At 41.2% G+C, this 17,372-nt stretch overlaps 1 protein-coding gene across 1 annotated transcript; it reads left to right on the forward strand.

The window, feature by feature from the left end:
• The first annotated feature begins 640 nt into the window (after positions 1-640).
• On the forward strand, positions 641-15,549 carry TTC1 (tetratricopeptide repeat domain 1). Its single transcript, XM_082256524.1, has 7 exons — positions 641-1,160; positions 5,371-5,431; positions 6,519-6,631; positions 9,572-9,608; positions 11,403-11,551; positions 13,790-13,844; positions 15,218-15,549. Exons 1-7 carry the CDS (start codon positions 654-656, stop codon positions 15,346-15,348), a joined length of 1,053 nt encoding a protein of 350 aa, XP_082112650.1. The 5' UTR covers positions 641-653; the 3' UTR covers positions 15,349-15,549.
• The last annotated feature ends 1,823 nt before the right edge of the window (positions 15,550-17,372 follow it).

The following is a 17,372-nucleotide window of genomic DNA, read 5'->3' on the forward strand; positions in this document are numbered from 1 at the left end:
GGACAGGACACCGGCGGCGTGTGAGAAGGGAGCCGCGAGCCGCAATGAGGAAGGTGAGCGGTCAGGGCGGAAGCGGACATTGTTCGGCTCAAAATTATTCGGCCTTTTGACTTATTCGGCCGAAAGTGCTATTTTCTCTATTTTCGGCCGAATAATGTTCGGCCGCCGAATATTCGGTGCATCCCTAGTGTAAGTCATTGGTGGTCACTCAGTGGATAAATGTACTGCGGTCAGTGGTAAAGTGTGTTGCTCATTGGTTGTCAGTGAAAAGCACAGGGATAACAATGGTCACTGACTGGAGAAGAATAAAGTAAAAATGCCGTTTTTATTAGTTTACTGCCTCCTTTTTCAGACACAACCGTTCCAACCCCTCTTTATAAGCTTTTGTTGTTATCTATTCAGGCTGTTGTCCCCTCTGTAATAAAGCCAGGGAAGCCAAACTGAACACAACGAGGCTCCTCCCGCCTGACTTTGCACCACTTGAACAAAAGGCTGTGCGCCGCCTGGTGTAATAAAGTTTTCTGTATTCAAACACTACGCCTCTCTCCAAATGAGAATCTTACCGACCAATAAGGGCCGAAGGCTTAGCTGTCCTCATCAATAGGCGACGGAAGTGACGCGTGTGCTTCAGAATCTGTCACCGGCTGGGAGATATGGAGGAACCGCAGAGCCAGCGCTCTGGTACAGGAGAGGTGGAGGAGGAAGAAGACTTCCATGACTGCACGGAGGACCCAGAGAGGCTGAACGGAGAGTCAGAGGAAGAGTTCACAGTGCTGGAGGCGGAGGAGAGCGCTACAGAGAAGCCTGTTGTCTCGGAGAAGCCTGACTTGGCTGACAAGAGGATACCTGAGCCTTTTACCAGGGAGGAGGGAGATCCTGAGCCTGTCATAGCCGAGAAGGGACATGCTGAGTCTGTCACTGAGGAGAAAGGAAGTCCTGAGCCTGACATTGCAGAGAAGGGAGATGCTGAGTCTGGCACTGAAGACAAAGGAAGTCCTGAGCCTGTCATGGCAGAGAAGGGAGATCCCGAACCTTTCACCAGGGAGGAGGAGGAGGGGGATCCCGATCCTGTAATGGAGACTGAGATAGGAGATGTAGATATGGAGGAGGAGGAGATCCTGCTGGAAATGGAGAAGGACATGAGTGAGGATGAGAGAGAGGTGAATACTGGGGGGGGGGGGGGGGGGGGGTGATATATTTGTGAAGCTAATAATGGTGAAAGTAAAGAAGTAAAGGTTGTGCACACTGATGGGGATTTGTTTTGTGCAAGGTGTCCTTATGTATGATGTGCCTGCTATCCTAGCAGCATACTGTGACTGATTGGTGTTATGAGATATCAGTGGGTTTAAATTTGTTCATCCAGTATTTTGTTTATGGAGATGAATAAAGATAATCCCGCAGTGAACATGGCTGCCTCTCTTAGGTATGGTAACTCTAAAGTGAACACATTGTCAGGCTATTGGCATTCAAGTTCATCTTTAATAAGCAGTAAATAAGCTTCAAAACAAAACATGCCTTCCCTGTAGTGTGGAGTAACTCGTCCTCAAACTTCAGAGCAGAAGTGCGCAGTCATCCAAGTCATTCTCTCAGCTGTTTATATCAGAGCGGAAAAGCCCAGAAGGCCTCTATATCTCTCCTGGGAGGGGAACCCGGTGAGCTGCCAAGTCATTCTTGGGCACTGAATCACTGCTGGCAGGGGGAAGCTGCTGGGAGGAAGGAGCTGAGCTCCTGAATTGCTGCTGGGAGGGGGTAGTAGGGTGGGTGGACTGAACTACAATTTGGACTTTGAAGATGAATTGCTGTAAAGTGGTTGCAGAGGTTATGAGGTTCTGATTTACGCTGTTGAAAAGATCAAAATATTTGAATGACTATTGCCTGGCAACAAGTTTACCTTAAAGCAGTATTAACCACTTTAAGACCAGGCTTTTTCTGGCATTTTTTGTTTACAAGTTAAAATCAGTATTTTTTTTGCTACAAAATTTACTTATAACCCCTAAACATTAGACATTTTTTTTTTTTTTGCAGAGACCCTAGAAAATAAAATGGCTATCATTGCAATTTTTTTGTCACATGATATTTGCAAACAAGATTTTTCTTCTTTTTTTTTTTTTTTTTTAATACACTTTAATTAAAAAGAAAAACACACACACACACACACACACACACACACACACACACACACACACACACACACATATTTTGTGTGTGTGTGTGTATATATATATATATATATATATATATATATATATATATATATATATATATATATATATATATATGTATATGTGTATGTATGTATGTATGTGTGTGTATATATATATATATATATATATATATATATATATATATATATATATATATATATATATATATATATAATGTGTGTGTGTGTGTGTGTGTATATATATATATATATATATATATATATATATATATATATATATATATATATATATATATATATATATATATATATACCTAACATGTCACACTTTAAAATTGCCCACACTCGTGGAATGGTAATAAACTACTGTACTTAAAAATCTTAATAGGCTTTAAACATTTTTACAGATTGCATGTTTAGAGTTGCAGAGTAGGTCTAGTGATAGAATTATTGCTCTCGCTCGTGTGTTCGCCATGATACGCTACATGTGTGGTGCGAATACCGTTTCCATTGCGTTCCCGACTTAAATATGTGTTTGCTTCTGCACGCGAACATGGAGGTATGGGGGGCCATTAAATGTTGTTTTCTTTTTTTTCTTTTTTTTTTTACATGGTTCTTTTCTTTTCATTTTTTTTTTTTTTTTTCGCTTTTACAGTATTCCTGTTACAAGGAATATAAACATCCCTTGTAATAAAAATAAGGATGACAGGTCCTCTCAAAGACCCAAATCTTTTGCTTTTAAAAGGTAAAAAGGAGAGAACAAAAAAATGTACTTCCAGCCTGGACTGGAAGTGATGTCATGATGTCGCTTCGGTCCTCCAAGCCCATAGAGGCAATCAAAGGCAATCTACTCTTTGATCGCCTCTAGGAATAGCCGCCCGCACTGTCAAATCGTTCCTTGGGCTTGCCTGTTTGAACAGTGTGCCTGAGAAAGCCAGCTGCTGTGTGAAGAAAACAATACCGGGGTTAGACCAGGAAGAAATGTTCATCTGTCAGAGGGCGGGGAGCAGCGGCATCGCAAGGAGGTGTGTGCGGGGAGAGATCGGAATGAAGCTGATCAGTCGGTCAGCGGGAGGACAGAGGCGCTGCAGGGAGCCTCAGTTGCTGATCCATATACTAGGAGTGCGCAATCCCACTGGTTGTTCTCATCTTGTGAGGTGGTCCACCTATCACAGATTGACACAGAGATTGCCAAGCAATGTTTTGAGCTTGTTACATCTAGCTTCTGGTAAGCCGATTGAGTGTAAACACGGTGGTGTGGTGTGGTATCTTCACACTGAAGCTGGGGGGGGGGGGCTCGCTTCCCTTCAATTTACTAGCTGTGGACTGTAATCTGAACATGTCTTTTTTTTTTAGCTTTTTAGATAAAACCCCAGGAAACCACTTAAGTCCCGGTTCACATTTGTGCGATGCGGGAACGCTGTGAATATACAGCGTGATCCCGCAGTGCGATCTGCAAGTTTGCACAGAATCGGAACACACTAGTGTGAACCACTATGCTATCCGATTCTGCTGCGGATAAAAAAAAAAAGGGCCAGGTGCGTATTTAGTGCCGATGCGGTGCAAATTCAGCCATGCAAAGTGTATGGCTGAAATTTGCACCGCACATGAGATCGCATGTAATTTAGGAGCAGTGCGCTCCGAATTACATGCGATCTCTGTGATCACACTAATGTGAACCGGGGCTAAAGATGCAACTTCTATTTATATGTTGCAGTCTTGGAAGTGGTTAAACACAACCAAAAATGTAACATTGCAACGTACCAATCATTTGATGTGGTGGCTGCATTCGTTTTCTTAGGCATTTTGCCCTCTGTTTTCACCTGGTGATCTAGCCTGTATTAGAATTCCCCCAATCTGAATGGAGGACCACAGGGACAGATTTGGACAGGAGCATTGTCAGTCTGGGAGGGAGGGGAGTATTAGATGACTAAGAGCCGGTTCACACAGGCGTGACCTGACTTTGCCGGGCGACCTCGGAGCGGCATGCACGGACTTCATATCATTGAAGTCAATGCAGGTCGCCCCAAAGTAGCTCAGGAACCTTTTTCTAAGTTGGAGCGACTTGTGTCACTCCTATTAGAACGGGTCCTGTGCTAATCTATGGCAGGCGACTTGTCAGGCGACCAGGTCGCCTGACAAGTCGCCCCAGTGTGAACCGACTCTTACAGATTTAAAGCGATTGTAAGCCGAAATTTTCTAAAAAAAAAAAATAAACATTATACTTTCCTGCTCTGTGCAAGGATTTAGCACAGAGCAGCCTTGACCCTCTTCATGAGTTCCCTACTGGCGCTCCTGGTTCCTAATTGCTATAGAAGCACTCATGTATGCTCACTCATGTATGCTCACTCTCCATAAGACACACAGAAAGGGGCTCAGCTCCACCCCCCCCCCCCCCCCCCACACTCTCTCCTCACTGGCTGTATTTGACAGCAGTGATGGCTTCCATTGCTGTCTCTGAGCCAATGAAGAGGCAAAGAGCCAGGGCAGCAGCTGCTCTCATGCATATCACTGGATTTAGATGGGGCTTAGGTAAGTATCGGGGGGGGGGGGGGGGCTGCATACTGAAGGTTTTTCACCTTTTATAAATAGAATGCATGAAGGTAAAAAAAAAAAAAACTTCAGCCTTTACAACTACTTTTAAATAAGGGCTTTGTAATTTTAGCAGCTGTCGGTACATAGTAAGGGTTATGTACTGTATGTCGTACATAATTTCTATGCTGTCATTGCAATTTTTTTTGTTGTTATAACATCGTGTGACTGTACTCTATCCTAATCCCCAAACTGTATTTCAAATGTGGTGAATCCATATAAATAATGTATGAATCAATACATATTTTCAGACATTCATACACTATTTATTTATTCGAATAACCACATTTAAATACGGTTTGGGGATTGGGATAGAGGGCAGTCGCACAATGTTTTAGGTTATGATATATAGCACCTATTTTGGAGACTGAATGACGGCAGCTGGGCTATTTTTTTTAAATTGGAGAAGCTTGATGCATTTCAATGTATTCTCTTGTAGCTTAACGCCAGCAAAGTGTCTGAATCACTGCACCAGAAAAACAATAGTAACCTGGCTTAGAGATTTTTATGGGAAACCTCGAAATTAAGTGTTGATTCTTTGGTTTGATGGGAAGGGGGGGAGGGATTAGTGATGTTGTGCCATGAGAGTAAACCTGTCATTGTCATTTTTAAAGGACAGAAGAAAGGAGAGCACTCTTTTAAAAGAAGAAGGGAATGAGCTGTTTAAAAAAGCAGGTAAGCAAAACTTCACTTTATGACCGCTGTAACCAGTCAGGTTGTGGCATGGTGAGACAAAGGAACTAAAACAACTCTTGGATGTACAGCCGTGCCTTCTTATTTAATATGTATGTATATACATATTTTACATTTCCAGTCAGCAGTGGGAGCTTTTTATCTTCCAGCATATCTCACTGCATGTCCTTTGCAAGTCACAAGATGTTTTACTAATGCATATGGACTTCCTAGTGTATATCACTTTTTTGCACTGGGTGTATTAATTGATATTTATATGTTCATCACTTATATTGTATATGCGCTGCACTATTTATTTACATTTACTCCTCCTTGAGGTTTTGGTTTCAACCTTTAGTGTTCAGCTGCCCATTTTATATATATATATATATATATATATATCTGTTTATTTGATTTACGCTGAATATTTCCTTGCACATATTTTTACATGTTTACCTTTTAAAATAATAGCCTATTCACAGTGCTCAATAGCTCAAGCTTATATTTGCACTTACAGTTGAAAGAATCAAAGAACTGATTCTTTCTCCCCCTTTCTGCCTGCTCTTTATTGCCCCTTGTCACAGAAACCCTCTGTTTGGACTCAGCAGGGGATCAATGGACTGATCCCCTGCAGAATATTTTCAGGACAGAAACAAATGCCACATATTTGACATCTATGTCCATTCAGATTTTTCCTCCATTCTGTGATTGAAAAAAAAAAACCCCAAGACCCATTTAATCTACATGGGTGGTTGAATGTAAGTGCATGTGCATCTTCCTGTATTGCATTCAGTCAAGGGAGTAAAAGTGGACGGGGACGAAAATGTTTTCTATCTAGCCTAATGAACCTGAATGACCCTTGGTTTGGGCAGATATAGGTGGATACATTTAATGACCCTTGGCTTGGGCAGATATAGGCGGAGTCATCCACTTCCATCTAGTAACCCATAAGAGATCACAGGATATAGACTGACAGAACACCAGTGTAAAAGGGGCCCATGGCTCCACTCAGATGTTCAAGTGAAAGAAACAAATTTCCCCCTTTGTACATGTTTTATGTGGTGAAATGTTTTCTTCTGCTTTGGTTCAGATTATGTTGAAGCTGAAAACGTCTATTCTCAAGCTCTCCAGAAATGTCCAGCCTTTTACAAGAAAGACCGATCTATTCTGTTTTCCAACCGAGCAGCCGCTAGACTGAAACAGGTAAAGAGTTGCTTAGCTGCTGTTTTCTGCGCAGTGTTGGGAATGAGCAGAAGTACAATTGCATGTAGGGCTGAAACAACTAATCAACATAATTGATTATAATCGATTATGAAAATAGTTAACTATTTTTAAAATTGATTATTTGCCCTGCATACAGAATGCATTTGTTTATATATCAGAAAATACAGTGCAGCACACATGCAGCTCAGTACACCGTTCATACAGGTCAGTATACACAATGCAGGACACATACAGCTCAGTACACCCTACGTACATATCAGTAAGTGCCTGAGAACTTGTAAATATGTGAGGAGCAAGGCCTCATGGGACATGTAGTCCTGGTCAGGAGAAGGAAGTGAGTGATTCTAAAGGCAGAAGTTTTTCTACCTTGCTATAGGGGCACTTAGTACTATACTTTGTGGCTTGCTATGGGGGCTGCTCTGAAGGCAGGAGAAGCCAGAAGTGCTAATGCAGGACTCCAGAAAAGGAGAATCAGGGCTGCTCTGTGCAAAACAATTACAACCATTACATTACTATAAATTTGCATCTGAATCCAGAGAAGCTGGAGGCTGATAGGCTGGAGGTAATATAAGGTGTTACAATTAAATTTAAAGTAAAAGTTACCAGTAACAAAAAAAAAAGGAAATTGAGCGCTCAACACACAAAACAATGAGCGGCTTGCACTAAATTGGTGACCACTCTAATAAACAACAAATCAAAAAAAGGAAGTGCGGTGCTTATAATACACAAATTATACCTCATAAATAATAATCATAAAAAACATATAAATCAAACCAGTGCCTAAAAATTGTATTACATTTATATTACAAAAAGTATAAGGATATGTCCCAAAAAAGATTTGATGATAGTTCATAAATAAAAGTGCTCAAATTGTATGAAAGGTGTTCGTCCTTTAAATAGTCCAGAATGCAAAATTGCAGATATCACTCCAAGTTGCCAACCACAAAGTTCTTTAGTGCAAAAAAAAAAAAAGGGGGGGGGGGATAAGTATGTATTACATCCACTGGTGCAAGTCCTCCATCACATTGCACCCACCAGAAGACTAATAGATATTCGCCTGTAGTAATAATTCACCCTCTCAGGGGCTCTCTGGGTCCACTTCACTTAAGTATAAAGGGCTGCCAAACATCCGTCCTGTTAGGAAAATGCTCACCACCCCTAGAAAGGCTTCCTCTTATGCTTGCTCTGCTATTACCTTATCATTGTAAAGGAACTGCTGCTATTGAGAAGCGTTGTGCCTCTGGTGGCCCCCTTCTGCACTCTCCGCCATTCACAGAATTCCTACAGTTGTTTTCTCACAATGCTTTGCATTTTATTGATAAAGGCGGAACATTTGAATGACGGGATCCCCATGGCCTGTTCACAGCATGCAGTTCATTGTGGGACAATAGTAGGGGTTCTGTGAATGGCGGAGAGGGCAGAAGTGGCCAGGCGAGCAGCGCAACTTTTCTCATGACCAACGGCTGCTGTTAACCTATAGAGCACTGGAAGACAGCTGCTCAGGACCATGCATGGTAGCTCTGAGGAGACCCAGCAGAGAAGATTTTTACAGCCATCTGCAAGTAATAGGATATGGTTTGATAGTGCTGATTTTTTTTTAGTTCATTCAGAGTGATAAAGACCATGATAGATCACTGATCAGAAAAAAAATCTTAAATAGTTGCTTCTCGCATATATAAAGTGAACCAGATCTCTACTTCTGTAGGACAAAGCACCAGGTACTCTTAAAACTCCGCTCATTGGAGCAGCATATCCTTATCTTTTGTTTATTCTTCACTGCTTTGTTTGGCTGCCTAAAGCTGCCGAAATTGCTCCGTGTAAACTGTGAAGCACTCAGGTCACTTACTAGTTCATGCATAGAAGTGTTTGCCACAAGTTTGCTTAAATCCTGGTTTCCATCAGTGTCACTTTGAAATCATGCTACTTCAGCACAATTTTATAGCCGCAGATCAGTGCGATTTGGATCTCCGATTTCATGAATGCAACAGAAGTCAATGTAAGTCGCATTGTAGAAAAGTAGGAACCTTTTTCAAAGTCGCTGCAACTTGAGTTGTAACGATTTGAATGGTTCCATTGCCAAAAATGGGGGGGGAACTTGTCATGCCATTTTGAACTGTCAAATCGCATTGGGGTGAATGAGGGCTTATTGGGTTTCCCCTTTCCCCCCCAAAATGTATATTTTTATGTTATCTCCAAACAAACCACTAAGGCCCTGTTCACACCTGAGCATTTTTCAGCTCGAAAAACGCTCATCTCTGAAGTCTCAGAATGCCCAACAAGCAAAATCCCATTCATTTCAATAGCCCCTGTTCACATATGAGCGTCTTGTCGCCTGAAGCAAAACGCCTGAAGCTCAAAAAAAGTAGATGAGCTTCTCTTTTGGCAGATTACCAGCATTTTTGTTAGATGTCAATGCCTGCCCCCAAACACCTGCCAAAAACGCCTGAAAATGATACGCTCAGGTGTGAATGGAGCTTAAAGAGTTGAAATACATATGTGGAAAACGCATAGGTTGCAAAGAATTTGTAATTCTGTTTAGTCAGCCTTGTTATCGAAACACTCTATTAGATGCAACAATGAGTTTTATAACCGAATGAAGAATCCTTCATTTTAGATCCAAGCCTCTGAGAATTATTCCAGATCTGGCAACTGACTTTCAGGTGCCTTTGCTACCTGATCCTGATCAGAGTTTTTTCCAACTACTTTCACTTCTAGTTCTTTGCAGCTCAGTTGAAGCACAAAATCAGCACATGCATGTCAAAAAAAGATTGCAGCAAGTCTCAGCTTCATAGCATATGAAGGAGAATGGATGGACCTCCCTTAGCCTGTCTTCCTCAGTGGGAGATCTGTCAGCTTATAGCCACATGTATTGCAGTAATCATTAAAACTCATGTATATTTTCATAATTTGCTTTTACAGGACAAAAAAGACCTTGCACTAACAGACTGCACCAAAGGTATGTTTGTTTTCTGAATTGATCTCATTCCACATTTGCATACAGAAGTTTGGGAATCGTATGACAGCCTCTCTAAATTTCCTTTGTGAAGTTATAAAGTAATTTTGACTTGGCCTGAAAAGTGTCTAAGGTAACGGTGTTGCTGACCTGTAGCACCTTGTGAGGCCTGCAAGATGTTGTGCTAGGGAGCCCATAGATGAGTCGTCGTGTTTTTTTTTTTTTCAACCAGTGGGTTAAATGAAAAATGGCTCGATTCCTCCACTCAATGTGGATAGGGGAATTCTCCCTACTGAGCTATTGTTCTCTATTTTGACCATCGGGATACACTGATCAGCACTGCACTCTGGCGGCGCTGATTGATCGGGAAAAATCCAACTGGGAAGTTGTACAGAAGTCGAGCATAGATCAGCTTTTGTACAACCTCCCTGCCCATGCATGGATTAAATTCAGCTGGTCCTTCCTAAACCAGCAGAATTTCTATCCATGTATGGTTGGCTTTAGTCTTAAAGTATGTGAACCCTTTTAATTTGCTGATACCAATTACTGATATCTACCGCAGCTGTTTTGTTTACGCTTTAGCTGTCAGAAATTATACAAATTAAATACATTTATTTTTCTTACATTTTGCTCTTTTTTTTCAATGTGAAACATGTAAATATGTTAAAGGTGTAAAAATATTAACAAAGAAAAAAAAAAGTTTTAATTATGAATAGTTTTTATAATTTAGAAGTGAACGGAAAAAAGAAATCGGCAGGAAAATAATTTTAAATAGAGGAGAATAAGGAGTTAAGGCTGATTAGACTAATATAAGGGTTAACAAGGGGTTAAACAGAGGAACGTTTAATAAAAAAAAAACATAAAAAATTATGTTTTTTTACTTAGGTTGCTTCAAACTGACTTCATCTGCAGAGTTCATCCTTTTTGATCTGTAGATGAAGAAACAGAAAGATACAAAAAGAATCCATGTTTCTTTTTCATCTTAGCGATTTAGCGGCTGAGCAATGTTGTTGTTGATTGCCCAGCTGCTTTTTCTTGACAGCTCCAATTGCCAGACTTCCTTAAGGCCCCTTTCACACAGGCGGACCGTTCAGATCCGCCTGTCCGTTTTTTTGGCGGATCTGAACGGTCCCCCCATGCATTCCTATGGGGCATCGGATGTCAGTGGAGACATGTCCGCTGACATCCGACCCGATCCGTCAAATCTGGACGGATGGAAACCCTATTTTCCATCCGTCCAGCGGATCGGATGGGATCGGGTGAGAATGGACTGACGGTCCGTTGACATCCGATTTCCCCCATAGAGATGCATGGGGAACTGTCAGCTGTGTCTCCGCACACAGCGCGGAGACACAGCTGTCCTCCTGCTGCTCAGCGGGGGATCGGCAGCTCGATCCCCCGCTGAGAAAAACGGTCTCCGTCCAGCGGACGGAGTGTGTGAAAGAGCCCTAACACTTCAGTTGTCAACAGGGGAACCCCACTGACAGCTGAATGAGTCATCAGTTATTAGGGACGTGCTTAATAACCAAAACTTGTCGGCTTTTTTTTTTTTCTTACATTTCAGCTGTCAGTGGAGATACCCGCTGACAGCTGAAAGTATCGGTTTCCTCTTATAGTATCGGATTCAGGTATCTGTATATTTGCACGAGTACCGATACTCATGCAAATGCTTAGTATCCGCACCGATACCGGTATTGTGCGTAATTCTATGCATATAAATTACATCTGTGTTTCTAGGATTAGTATAGAGGTCAGCAAAGGGTGGTTCATTTTTCTATAATGGTTTTTTGATTACAGCAATTGAACTGAATCCTGACTATATCCGCGCCTTACTGAGGAGAGCTGAACTATATGAGAAGACTGAAAAACTTGACGAGGCCTTAGCTGATTACAAGTCTGTTATGAATCTGGATGCATCGTGTCACCAAGCCCGAGAAGCGTGCATGGTAATATACTTTTAAAAGTCCTGCGTAGCTGTAATTTATTCATGTGAGAGCAACTAAAATTAACAATGAACCCAATTCATAATGTCCAGCATATGCTCCCAAAGCAAAGAATGCATAAGTTACATAGTAGTTGAGGTTGAATAAAGACGATCGTTTTTCCAGTTCAACGTGTGTAGGTGTGTAGACGTATTCATTTCCCATACCCCTGAATGTTTTGATCTTGGAGATGTATGTCCAAGAGTCTTTTAAAAGTAGCCATACTCCCTGCAGGTACTACCATTTGTGGAAGCCAGTTCCACAATCTTATTACCCTTACTGTAAAAAACCCTTTGCGTAGCCTGAGGTTAAATCGCTTCTCCTCTAATCGCATTGTATGGCCTCGTGTCCTCTTACATTTCCTGCGACTGAATCGGTTTTTTTTCTATGCTCTGATCACCGTTGAGGTATTTGTAAATCGCTATTATGTCCCCTCTCAGGTGTCTCTTCTCTAGGGAGAATAAATTGAGCGCTTGTAAACGCTCCTCATAATTTAGGTCCTCCAATCCCCTAATTAGCTTAGTTGCCCTTCTCTGGACTCTTTCCAGTTCCAGCACATCCTTTCAGAGGATTGGCCACCAGAACTGCACAGAATACTCCAGATGTGGCTGGGGTTCCCTTTGTGTTTATTCCAACAGGGAAAATGTTAATGAGCACATGAGAGGTATTTTTTTCAAGCAGAATTGTAAAAAGCCTGAAGAAACGATCCAAGGTATTGTAGAAGCGTATATCTTTATTAGCTTATAAGGAAATTCACCCCGCTGCTTTTCCATTTTTTATTTTTTCCATCCCATTTTAGCTTTTTATACTGAGTTGTCTGTAATAAATAAATGACCTGTTGTGATCTCTTGCTCTGCACTGCACACCAGAACCCATGCCGCTATCTACCACCAGGAGCCAGATGTCTCTTCCAGGTTCTTGCAGCCGGCCCCCTAAGGACACGCTACCATATCCATCCTTCTCCATCACTGTATGCCTTCTGGGATATGTGATGTAGTAATCCTAGGAGAGCACAGGAGAAGTCATCCTTGCCTAGTAATCAGAGGGCAGGTTAAACCATAAATACAAAAAAAAAAAATTTTATAAAATCAAAGTTTCGCCTTTTTAATACAACCAGGCAAAAAGTTTTATGTTTGAGTGAAGGTTCGCTAGTTAGTGGTTAGGCAATAAAGAATTTCACCTAAACACCAAACTTTCTGCTTTCAGCAAAAGGTTGCTTACACTTAGCAGTCCTTTCTCATCCAGCAGGTTACCATATTGCATTACATTTTATAGAAAATTACAGTGCTGGAGATTGAAAAGGAAAGGTCATTTTTACAACATTTAAATTACAATATGGCTTGTGTAGGTATTGCATATGCTATTTTTTTTTTTTTTTTGGACTTCCTATATTTATTCCACAAAGGATGTGTTACCCTTTTTAAAGCAGGTGTTTCTTAACCTGGGTTCCATGGACCCCTGAGTGGTCCAGTGTTGTGTTATACAATAAAAAAAAAAAGAAAATTTTTACATTAATTGAAATAAGCTAAATAATGAGGAGGGGGGGGGGAGCGTGTGTGTGGTAGCAGTAATGATTGTAGAAAACGTGTGTATTCATTTCATGCAAAGTTGCATTTTATGTGAATATTTCTGGGGAGGGGGGATCCATAGCTTTCACCAGATTCTTAAAGGTCCATAACTCACAAAAAGATAAAGTACTGCTTTAAAGGGATAAAACCTAGTGAAATGTACATGTGTTGCAGAGATGTACTGAATGTTAGTTATGTTATTTCGCCCAGACATACATTTTAAGGGCCTCTCCACACCAGAAAGCAGTGTGGAAAACCCGCATTCTATGCGCATGTCCCATGCATTAAAAACGCACTGCAGTTGCGATCCTTGGGGGGGGGGGGGGTCAGTGTTAACACCCCCAAATGTAAGTCGCAGTGCATTTGCTTGCACTGGATTGGTAGTACCATGCGATCTGTTTGCTGAGCATTTTATTTAAGTAGTGCATGCACTATTTGTGCAGCCCATTGAAATCAATGGGATAAAATCGCACTGCACCTGGATAGCATGTGAATTGCGCAGGAATGCACAGCACGTTCCAGTGTGATTAATGATGTGAACCGGCCTAAATAAATTACACATTTTTATGATAGTTTAGCAGTTGATTAACAAAAAAAAATCTTACACAAGTCATTTGTTTTGTGTATGTTGCAGCGCTTGCCTAAACAGATTGAAGAGAGAAATGAGAAAATGAAAGAAGAAATGATCAGTAAGTAATCAGGTTTTCCTCTCTCAAAGACTGTTCTAAGTATCTTCTAGACAAAAAAAGGAATCTTGTTTTTAAATTGCCTTCCTATCAGCCCATGATTACCAAGTAGATCCTGTTGCATTTCTCCTTTTATGGGAACAGCTTGCTTTACTTACCAAAGGATATGTTATTCTCTGTAGCAAGATTTGTGAACCAGAGATCCCTGCCAGACAGAATAACCTGGTCTGGACTTACAGCTACAGTGTTATAGCATATCCCAGAAACACCCTCAGCTTGCTGACTGGTTAGTACAGAAGCAGCACTATGATGACGTTTTCTCTGCTCTGTCAGCAAGTTTACCACAGAACGTATAGCACTGCCGCATAGCAGCGTAATTATAGTTTTATGCAGGGGATGACAGGAAGCTGATAAAAAGACAAATGCAAGTGATATTACTGATATAAATCTAAACATAACATGAACTGATGGTATTTTATCTGCCTGTAGTTTGTCTTCAAGCTAAAGTTTGAATTTTATTTACAGATTGGTTTTAAAGCAATTGCAGAGCATTGAATTGAAAAGTTTGTTTGGGGGGGACGAGAACCAATGCATATAACTTTGTGTGACCCTAAAAAGTGCTATATATGTACTTGCTATATAGATAACAAGTACTCAAAATATTCAGATTTGTACTATTAGTTTACCTTTTTGAAGAAATGTTGGTCTAAATTTACAGTTTTGAAAATCTATTAAGAATCCTCCCCTAGGCTTTACATTGCACAGACAGAGAAGCTCTTATACAGACCTAGTTCGTGACATACAGTGAATCCGAAAAGTATTTACAGCGCTTCACTTTTTCCACATTTTGTTATGTTACAGCCTTATTTTAAAACTAGCTACAGCTAGTCGCTGTAGCACCTGTCCACATACACCGCCATTTCTACAGGAATGTGTGCATTGGGAATAATATATGCTAGAGCCTACACATAAATTACTTATTTACAAAGGAAAACGTAAACCTCAGCAGTGTGTAATCAATGGTGGTGGCGCCACTGGCTATATATTGTTATTTACATCTTCAGCAGCATGGACAACAAAATGAGGTCCATGTACACTGAACACTTGTAAAATTGTGTACATGCATACAGTGTAAAAATATGGCTGTGAATGTAGATTTTTCTAGTTTTGGTTTATGTAGCTAAATGCTATGGACCTAAACAGACCAGTGTGCATTGGCCCATATCATACAACACCATTGTGTTCAGGTCTGTATAAATTACTGATCAGAATGTAGACTTTTGTACATTACAGGCTGCTTTTAGTTTTGTTTCAGCCCCATGGGTCACTTTACTCTTGTGCATTATAGAGTCAAAAATGTTTTTTATATCCCTCAGGTAAACTGAAGAGTTTGGGAGATCTGGTATTGAAACCTTTTGGGTTGTCAACAAACAACTTCCAGGTCAATCAGGATTCCGAAACTGGATCTTACTCCATCAATTTTGTTCAGAACAGCAACAACAGATGACATGCATACAAACCGCCACAATGCCATTGTTACTTGAAAGGAAAGACTTCAATCTTCATTGGTCAGATGCTCCAAGGAATAGTAACAAATCTATAAATGCATTGAACTCTGTTATAGGCAGGCATCATACATTTACCGACCTGTCTAAAGAGGTGGCTGCAATTTAAGAGATATTTAATATATTTTTAGTGATTGTTTTTGTTTTTTTCCTTTGTACATCCTTTTTTTTTTTTTTCTCTTTCCAAAATGTTTTAGGTATTATGTTTTTGTTTATTTACATAAAAACTGTTTTGACTGCTGTTTATGAATTTTTACTTCCCTCTACTGCTCTGGTGAAGTGCTGTGAAAGGAGAAGACTATACTCAATAAATTTTAGGGAAGAAAAATGATATGGAGGCAATATGGCTGAATGGTGTATAATCGTTTTGTGTGGTGACATCACTGAGCGAGTCTAATATTATTATGCAGGTGTCCCTGGGCTGTCCATTCCTAGTGGAATGAATATTTAATGTCCCAGATTTTTAAATGTATAAAGACAGGAAATGTGCTTCCTCTAACGAGCAGTTTTGTTCACCCAGGCTTTGCGATGTCTGATGGTTGTTTACATAGCATATGATTTGAAGCAAACCTTTCAGGACAGAAATATGGGAACTACTATTGTTGGCATATGTAGGAAAGTATAAGCTCTGTACATGCTGCCTTGATCCTTATTGACAGCTGAACTCCAGGCAAACGGCTAAATACAGAGATGAAATACATGTATGGGAGCTGTTTTACTTGACACAGGATTTGTATTTTACTCCATCCAGCCCTGTGATTTACACAGTACAGTCATATCTGCTGCAGTTCATTAACATTTACAGGTCCTGTCTCTTTCCCGAGCCAGGGACCGATCAGTGAAAGGAGAAGCAATATACTGATGAAAACAAAAGAAATATGGTCTGCTACCTTTTCTGTCCAGTTTTTATCCTTGGTTTTTCCTTGGTGGTTTTTTTCAATATACCGATGAGTTCATCGCTCTGTTACTCTTGTCTTATCAGTATGCACTGCAGAACCACCGATTGGCCCCATTAGGGCAAAGTTTTAGGTGAGGACTGTCAGGCTAGCTTCCAGGTTTACACACGTCTGGCTGCGGTCTGCAGTCCGGGTTCTGGTGCAAATTTTTGCCTGACTTCACACCTGAACCAGACCCAAGTGTGAAACGGCATCATTGCTGCCCCGGGCGTGTGTGAACCGGCTCCATTAAGAGCTGCTCACATGCACATGTCATGCGAATTCGATGCGGTTTAAAACTCATACAATACCTGATCTAAAAGAATGACATCAGTGTGCAGCCTTGCTTGTAAAGATCGTTCTGGGGATGTTAGAAGCATCCTCCCTTTGAGAGCCAGCAGCTGAAACTTTTCAGGGCTGCAAACTCCTAATACTGTCATTAAAAGCTTGAGTCCCCTGTGAGGGGGAACTAATCTGAGCAGTTCACAATCCTGTGATCTCCATGTCGGCTAAAACCAGAGGATAGCTGCAGGCTGGATGCTTCTTGATAAGTTGCAAATGAACACTGCCACCTTCAGGTTGCAATGGGATCTGCAGTGCCATATATTGAACGGTGAAACAAGTCAAACTTAAAGAGGAAGTAAACCCTCCTCTACAACTTGTACCTATAGGTAAGCCTATGATAAGGCTTACCTATAGGTACTGTAAATATCTCCTAAACATGTACCGTTTAGGAGATATTTACCTTACATGCAGCCAGTGACGTCACTGGCGCATGTGCTCTGAAGGAACGGCCGCTCGTGCCGTTCCGAGTGCCGTGACTGTCGACTCTCGCGCGCGTGCGCGGGAGTGACATCACCGCGGCTCCGGCCAATCAGATGGCCGGATGCCGCGATCCTGGAAGACGGGCAACTGGACATGTCGCCCGTCATAGAGGTGAGTGAGCGGCACGGCGGGGGCTCGTTCTAAGGTAAGTATTGCATAATGAGCTAGTATGCGATGCATACTAGCTCATTATGTCTTTCTCTTGC

This window comes from Pelophylax lessonae (assembly GCF_965119305.1).
Source record: "Pelophylax lessonae genome assembly, chromosome: 4".
NCBI lineage: Eukaryota > Metazoa > Chordata > Amphibia > Anura > Ranidae > Pelophylax > Pelophylax lessonae.

Bases quoted from the DNA above. Each gene is read 5' to 3' on its own strand.
- TTC1 (XM_082256524.1), top strand. From the start codon at position 654: ATGGAGGAACCGCAGAGCCAGCGCTCTGGTACAGGAGAGGTGGAGGAG. The intron at 1,161-5,370 runs GTGAATACTGGG...TCATTTTTAAAG, and splicing joins TGAGTGAGGATGAGAGAGAG to GACAGAAGAAAGGAGAGCAC. The intron at 13,845-15,217 runs GTAAGTAATCAG...TATATCCCTCAG, and splicing joins AATGAAAGAAGAAATGATCA to GTAAACTGAAGAGTTTGGGA.